Below are 8,069 nucleotides of genomic sequence, written 5' to 3'. Positions count from 1 at the left end.
CCAGGAAAACTTCAGGTTGCCGCACCCAAGGAATATGAAATGCAACCATTTTGTTGTATTGCGATGGGTTTGCCACTGCCATCCCTGAGCTGGAGCAGCTTTGTGTGCAAGGATACCTCGCTTGACAAGGAATAGCACCTGGAGCATCTTCGCCGAGAGAGAAAAGTCTAAAGAGGATATTGCCACAAACTGGATTACAAAGTACAAGGACCACACACACCGATCTGACGCATCGCTTGTGATCGGATTAAAATAACAAAACGTGCTTGCTTTACAAGAATATACAGGAAGTTTGTTTACAGGTGGCGCAAGTAATGACACGATATTTAGTCTGCATTTCGCCGGCGTGTATGGGGTTGAATCAGACCGGATTTTCATTCAACTACTAAGATAATATCTAGATTAAATGGCTCGGACAATGCAGATGTTACTTATAAAAGCGGTGCTGCTCTTTGGGGGAAACGTTTACGTGGTATCGTTCAGGAATGACACTGAGAATGCTTTTTGCAACAGCACATGCAGAGCAGCCTTTGGCTCCAACGGAGAAAGTATCACTCAAGACAAACCTAAAGCCATTCACACAACAGAGCACCATGCCACAGGTGTGCCCTTGTTGGTAGCCATCGGGTCACCAGTGAAGAGTGTAGATGCATCATTCTCTAAAATCCATCATGTTTCTGTAAGAGAGATTAAGCACGCCGGGCATAAACATCTCTCAAGTAACGGAACAGAAAGAGGAGAAGGCTCAGTCGAAACCAAAAACAAGCACTCAAGGCGACACATGAGAAAAAAGTTGAATAGCGAGATGCCTGCTGCCATGGGAACGCCAGGTGGACATAATAACACTAAGCCCCCTTCAATGAGCAAGCGAGGACTGCACAAGAGGAACCACCGAAGGAAAAGAGGAACAAAAGACGACCAAAAGAAAGGACACAAAGGCGGGAGAAAAGGGATAAACACCAGCGCCGCCGCTTTAACGCGCCCTGAAACTTCTGTCAACGTGTTGAGTGCCCCTTTCACTATGTGGGAGCCTCCGCCAAAACTCATGGCCCTTACATCCACAAATTTCCCGTTCGATTTGACCAAGAGTGGCGAGTATCACACTAAGCAAGATGAAGAAGAGGACCCGTGGGATATGACCCCTATGACACCTCCATATGAGCTGGATAATGAGGAGGAATATTTCCCAAATCCCTTCTATCCAGTCACAAGAGAAACATTTGGAGCATACGCCATCATGTGTGTGTCCCTCATCATTTACCTGGTCGGAATAGTCGGTAACATTGCAATAATGTGCATTGTTTGCCACAACTACTACATGAGGAGTATCTCTAATTCTCTGTTGGCCAACTTGGCCATATGGGATTTTGTAATGCTCTTCTTCTGTCTGCCTCTTGTGGTTTTTCATGAGCTGACAAAGACGTGGCTCTTGGGCCAGTTCACTTGTAAAGTGATACCATACATTGAGGTAATTATGACATGTAGCTATTTATTTTCATCCACCTTATTATCATTATACTAGTTTATGGCAGTAGTTGGCAGTATTTCAATCTCTTCAATGTTGTCAAATGTAAACATCTCATTGCTGTAGGGTTTATTGGGGGAAAAAAACAGCTTTGCAGTTCCACTACCTAAAGCACTCACACCTATAAATTATACAAAAGAGTGGTAGATGAGATTTGATCACATTCGAATATCACCATGACTACTTGGGCCGTCCACTGTCACACATGGCCTGTACGTTGAGTGGTGCTACCACCCTGCCCTCAGGACAACCCTGCAAACCCTCTCTCTCTCTCTCTTTTCTCTCTCTCTCTGTGCTTCATAATCCTGGCAGATCAGCTTATTCTCTCACTCTGGGTGCCAGCAGTCATCCGATCAGTGCTAGAGCACCACACCCAGTCTCAGCCCAGCTCTCATTTTACACAAATTGGGTGTCACTTCCATTTTGCTGCAATACTGGGAAGCATACCTCGCCGTATGCATCTTTGAAATGCCGTTCGCCGTTTGAAACTGGAAACAAAAGCTTTTCTGTCCCGTCCTGACTTGGTGCCAACAGTGTGTGTATATGTGTGTGAGGGTGCATCAGGTTGCCATTGTGTTAATGGGGTGCTGAGGCTTTCTAAGGGCAGAGAGATGTAGAGCAGTTTGAATGCCGGACCTTAGACACAGCAGTTCTGTGAGGCAGGATGGTGGCAGAGTGTGAATAGCGCTTGATGTATAGCCCCTGTATAGCCAAGGGACCCTCCCTGACAATAGAAGGGCTAAATTAGATTTCTTGCACTGTAGCAAGCTTTTAAAAGAGACCTTTTGTGTGATTGTGTAGGTGTGTGTGTGTGTGTGTGTGTGTGTGTGTGTGTGTGTGTGTGTGTGTGTGTGTGTGTGTGTGTGTGTGTGTGTGTGTGTGTGTGTGTGTGTGTGTGCGTGGGCTTACATGCATATCTGTATCTTAGTTTATGCATACATGTATGTGTGTGCTTGTGTGTGTTTCATACGTCTGTTTACATTGCAGCTTGTATTCTTCGGTCCAACACATTCATTGTTGGTAGAAAATGCACTTTATGTGTATGTGTGTGAGTGTACAGATTTATGTGTGTTTAGACATTATTGTTTAAGAGAGTGTCGAGACAAGGATTGTCCTATGTATTGAGAGTCTTGCTGGATTTTCTGTGGTGTGTAAGAGTGGATTGGATCGTAGGGCAGATGGGCTGTGGTTGAATTTGGGTTAAGTGTTGAGTGGAGTCAGTCTGCAGAGAGGATGTGTAGATAGAGGGAGAGGTAGCCTCAAGCTGCATTACTCACTGCCTGGTGTAACTCAGAGAGTGAGCACACACACAGATGGTCACACACACACACACGCACACACACACGCGCACAGGCCTACATATACATTCATGCATGCTCAGATACACATGCAGGCTCAGAAAACACACACACACACACACATGCATGCATATTCACGCATAAAAAGACAGGATCACATAGACATGTGGGCATGTTCATTCATTTAGACACTCATTTGTGCACAGATACAGAGACATACTGACATAGCCCTAGATGTGTCATTCAGAGGTGCAGTGCCGTTGTCATGACTCATTATTCTTGAGATCCAGGAGAGATACATATACTGTGTAGACCAGCCCCTCCAGGATCTTGTTGGGGTTTTCCATGGTTATTGCGGACAAAAGTAGCTGAATTTGCTGCATGAATTCTCAAAACCTGTGGTTGATATTGCTGTGAGTTTGACTTGTATAAAAACAAACAATTAATCTTTGAATGAATCACTAAATCCTGGATGGTCTGATATACACAAGCATATATACATGCAAACATACAAATATACATTTCTAGGTAAGTACATGCTTAAAAACATAAACACTTTCTCACACAGACATTCAAACACACACACACACACACACACACACACACACACACACACACACACACACACACACACACACACACACACACACACACACACACACACACACACACACACACTCACTCACACACAACAGGCACACCCATAGTGCCTCAGTAGGGCAGTGCAGTGACCACAGCTATCACACCACTTCAAGCGAGCAGAAACCCAATCCTCCTTTTCAGTAGCAGGGATGAGTGGAGTATCCGGGCATTCTCTCATGCGCCTGAAATGGGTGACTCAGTGGCGCTCCGATGAGCTCCGACCCACCTCTCCCAGACCGATATCCTTGCACAACCCCTTTCCTTTAGGAGAGCGTGTTCTCTGTGCCGTGCTCGTCTTTTGACTGAGGTTTTTAGGGCAAGCTCATGCCCACAGGCCTTCCGCCGGAAAAACAGCAGAGTGCAGCTCCTCTGTGTGTGTGTGTGTGTGTGTGTGTGTGTGTGTGTGTGTGTGTGTGTGTGTGTGTCTCATTCACAGTGTTAAAACTGTTGTCCTTGTATATTTTATCCACATGTATTTTTTTTTTTAGTTCATATTTTATATCTTTTTTTAACACAGGCAATATTTTTAGACCCCTTTGAAACACGGTGGCATTCTTAAGCCAGCCACTCTGTGTGCTTTAACAGAAACAGAGACTCTCAGTGAGGAGCCTGTCTCTGACTTGCAGAGATACAGTCTTTACACCACGGCACCAGCGCAACACACTCGCACACTTATACTCACATACACACACACATCGAAATAAACAACACAGGCTCAAAAGAGTTGGCACACTTATATTGAAATTGGAGGTTGGTCGGGGGGTGGTGGTGGTGGTGGTGGAATGGCAGCCTCAGTGCCATCGGCAGCAGCTCTTTCGGCGAGCTTTCGCTTAGATATGAGACCCAACACAAAAGACGCACTGATAAGAAGCCAGGCTCACAGGCGACTGAGTGTTCTGTCTAGTGCTTAGCATATCTCATCGGCTCATGACACCTAATTGTGAGATATGTTAATTATTCAGTGTATGTAATTACAGCTGGTAAATAATGGATTAACTCATAATTATGCTTTTTTTTGTGTCGCTGTCTTTTGTTTGCGAACGCAAATACACTTTGTTTAGAGACAGCTCGTCATCAAGGAAGATCAAGATAGAGGAGAGAGTGTGACCAGATGAGATATAATCTGGAATCAATTACAAACAGAGAGAAGGGAAAATCACACATGCAGAGTAGGTATTAATCACTAGTTTGAGTCATCTATCACCAAGGTAACCATGTTACACAAAGAAACGATCCAATTTAGATTCACATTCTCTGGCCCAAAAAGTATTGATTAGAGGCTATATTTCATGTCACTGTGGCAGCACCATTACTCTCACAGCTCAGCCTTTTTTCTCTGGATTTATGATGCAGTCTGATTCTTTTTGGACCTTTTAAAAGCCCATAACCATAATAGCCTTTGTCTGCGGCCCGGTCATGCAACTCGTCTCCATAATCCCATTTGTCGATAGATAAGAATTATGACTCTAGCCCAACGGCGTCAGAGCCAACAAGGCCCACTCATTTCAGTTGCGTTTCCAAGGGGCCATTAAATGCGTATTAATAACAAATGCCTCCATTATTCCACAGAAAGGACTCAGCCAAAAATTAATGGGCCATTATCAAAGCAGAGACAAAAATCTGAGATGCCTTCCTCAAGCCTCCTGCTGTACTACAACCTGTAAGATATCAACCCCACTGCCTGCGCTACCAAGGACAGAATAGAGACAAGGTTTAGGCACCTTAAGAGTGTTTGCTATAGGGAGCATGAACCATGAGAGCAGGGACGAGAGACGGTTTCGTAGACTCAACCTCATATAATGTTTTATTTACCAACAATGTGAGGACACCTTCATGCAGCACCTTGCTATTTTAGTCCAACTCTAATCCTCAGTGCTGCAGAACGCACAGCTTGTTTAGATGTTGTTTTCCCCTCCCTCCCTCCCTCCCTCCCTCTCTTTCTACCTTTCTCTCTCTCTTGGAACGTGGATCAAAGCGGTCGTCCCCTGCACGTTTGATAGTGTTTAGTGCAGCTTCGTTCCAACGTTCAGGTGATGAAATATTCACACTGTTTACACCTCGCCGGTGCCAAGGTGGCAATATGGATCACAGTTCAACCGCACAAGCAACCGAGGCAGCGCAGGGCAGCGCCCCAGTCGGGCACTGTGTCTCGCTGTTTTCTCTCCTCTGGAGCCGGAGAAGGTGAAGGTTATTTGTGTATGCCCTTTCAGAGACGAACTCTGAGAGCGAGGCGGTGGCTTTTTCCGGCTAATTAAATAATGGCTGTTCATTCCCCGTAATGGCTGTTTCTGCATGTCTTTTGTGCCCATTCTCTATGTGAGTGGCTATTAGGTATGCTGGTCCTGTTTCCTCCATTCAGTGCGATAGCGCTAAAAACAGAGCTCGGCATCCTTTTAGTGCATAACGTCCTTTTGAGACTTGGAAAACATATTTCCCCTAATTGCATTGCCCTTGATGCTGATGGCTTTGATTCACACGCAATTACATCGAGAAAGCCAGACGTCGCCATCGTGTCGTCGTTTTACTGGGTGTGGGCATTAGAATCAATTGTAGTCTGTTGGGGCGGGGGTAACCGATGGCCAAGCATTTTCTCCCTTTGTCCTTTTCATTAGTGCCATGCAGGTCTGCTGTTTGTTCATAATTCATGGCAAATCTCCCGTCTCTCTCGCTCGGCAGGAAGTCGCTGTTTAGTGCGCTTTAGTTGGACCATGGAGGGCCATCTGTTAGCCATTTATAATTAAGACTGGGGGGCCCTCCAAAGGTTTGCTGATTTCAGGGAAAAAGATAGCAAAAAACACAACTTCATTGAGCCGAGCTGTGGGCTGAGAACAATTTGTTTCCTGAATCTTCGAACCTGTTGGCACCCTTGTTTACAATTGGACTAGAGGGACTGGCTCCAGCTGCGGTTCACAGCTTCTCTCAGTTCCTAATCTGATTTAACAAGAGGAGAGACGTTCTGAAATAGCCAAGATAGTGGTCCCCATTCCATTTTACCAAATGCAGAATACATTAGCCGCACCTTTAAATCGTATTCCAATAGTCCAAAATGTAATCTCTTTCATTATTGAGTTAGATTATCCCCCAAGATGTGTTTGATCATTTGTTTCTCGATTATTATTCCCTAGGAGATTAAACGAGTAAACCCTCTTTTTCCTTGATGTTGTTTACAGGTCGCCTCACTGGGCGTCACCACCTTTACCCTGTGCGCGCTGTGCATCGACCGCTTCCGCGCCGCCACCAACGTGCAGATGTACTACGAAATGATCGAGAACTGCACGTCCACCGCCGCCAAACTGGCCGTCATCTGGATCGGCGCCCTCCTGCTGGCGCTGCCTGAGCTTCTGATCCGCCAGCTGGTGACTGAGGACGGCGGCCTCCCAGAGGCCCCGGTGACCGTGGAGCGCTGCGTGGTGCGCATCTCCACCTCGCTGCCGGACATGCTCTATGTGCTGGGCCTGACGTACAACAGCGCGCGGCTGTGGTGGTGCTTCGGCTGCTACTTCTGCCTGCCGACGCTCTTCACCATCGGCTGCTCACTGGTGACGGCGCGCAAGATCCGACGGGCCGAGCAGGCGTGCGCGCGCGGCAACAAGAAGCAGATCCGGCTGGAGAGCCAGATGAACTGCACCGTGGTGGCGCTGGCCATCGTCTACGGCGCTTGCGTGGTCCCCGAAAACATCTGCAACATCGTGTCAGCGTACATGGCGGCGGGCGTGCCAGAAAACACCATGGAGCTGCTTCACCTGCTCAGCCAGCTGCTGCTCTTCTGCCGAGCGGCGGTGACGCCGGCCCTGCTGCTGTGCCTGTGCCGGCCGTTCGGCAGGGCCTTCCTGGAGTGCTGCTGCTGTTGCTGCGGCGAAGCGTGCGGCGGGGCCCGCTCCTCGGTCACCACCAGCGACGACAACGAGCACGAGTGCACCACCGAGCTGGAGCTGTCGCCCTTCAGCACCATCCGCAGGGAGATGTCCAACTACACCGCTGTGGGCTCACACTGCTGAGGGGGTTTGAAGAGAGTGCGGGTGGTGGGGTGGTGGGGTGGTGGGGCGACGGGGATGTGTGTGGAGGTCTATGAGACCAAATCACATACAGCAAAGCCAGCTAGACCAAACCATACACATAGTCCACACACCATACCTTACAGCACATAAATAAAGCTCTTGTACTGTACATTACTGTGCCAATACACACACATTCACACATGTACTCACACTTACACACAAAGAAATGTGACTGTGAAGGAAAGCAAATTGCAGACAGATTTGTATATACGTGTACATTCAGTTTACGTCTTTTAAAAAAAAATATGTTGCTTTTGTACCGTCTTTAATATACTGAGAATTTGTGATTGTGTTTCTGTTTCCTTTTCACTGGATAAGAAAGACAAAAGATGCACTGCACTGTTTAATTCTGCCGGCCTAAACAGGTTTCAGTGACACACAATGTTTTGACCTTGTGGTCTTCTTCAGGTGTACAGGTGTTCTTGCACTGCCAGTCATATTTAGATCTGCGCTTTAATTGGTTACTCTTGGTTGGTTGCGCTTAATTGGTTACTTGGTTTGCTGCCCCGCCCCTTTTTATTTTGTATACCACACTTAAAAAAAGAC

General features: G+C 46.9%; 1 protein-coding gene across 1 annotated transcript; it reads left to right on the top strand.

Annotated features, from left to right (window-relative positions):
• Nucleotides 1-418: 418 nt before the first annotated feature.
• gpr37b (G protein-coupled receptor 37b) lies at nucleotides 419-7,463 on the top strand (the record flags this gene model as incomplete). Its single annotated transcript, XM_080851680.1, has 2 exons — nucleotides 419-1,468; nucleotides 6,636-7,463. The coding sequence occupies 2 exons, from the start codon at nucleotides 419-421 to the stop codon at nucleotides 7,461-7,463; spliced, it is 1,878 nt and encodes a 625-aa protein (XP_080707806.1).
• Nucleotides 7,464-8,069: the final 606 nt, after the last annotated feature.

The sequence above is a fragment of the Sprattus sprattus genome, assembly GCF_963457725.1.
Source record: "Sprattus sprattus genome assembly, chromosome: 14".
NCBI classification, from domain to species: domain Eukaryota; kingdom Metazoa; phylum Chordata; class Actinopteri; order Clupeiformes; family Clupeidae; genus Sprattus; species Sprattus sprattus.
The sequence above is the reverse complement of the archived record's forward strand: the minus strand, read 5'-3'. Positions and strand labels throughout refer to the sequence as shown.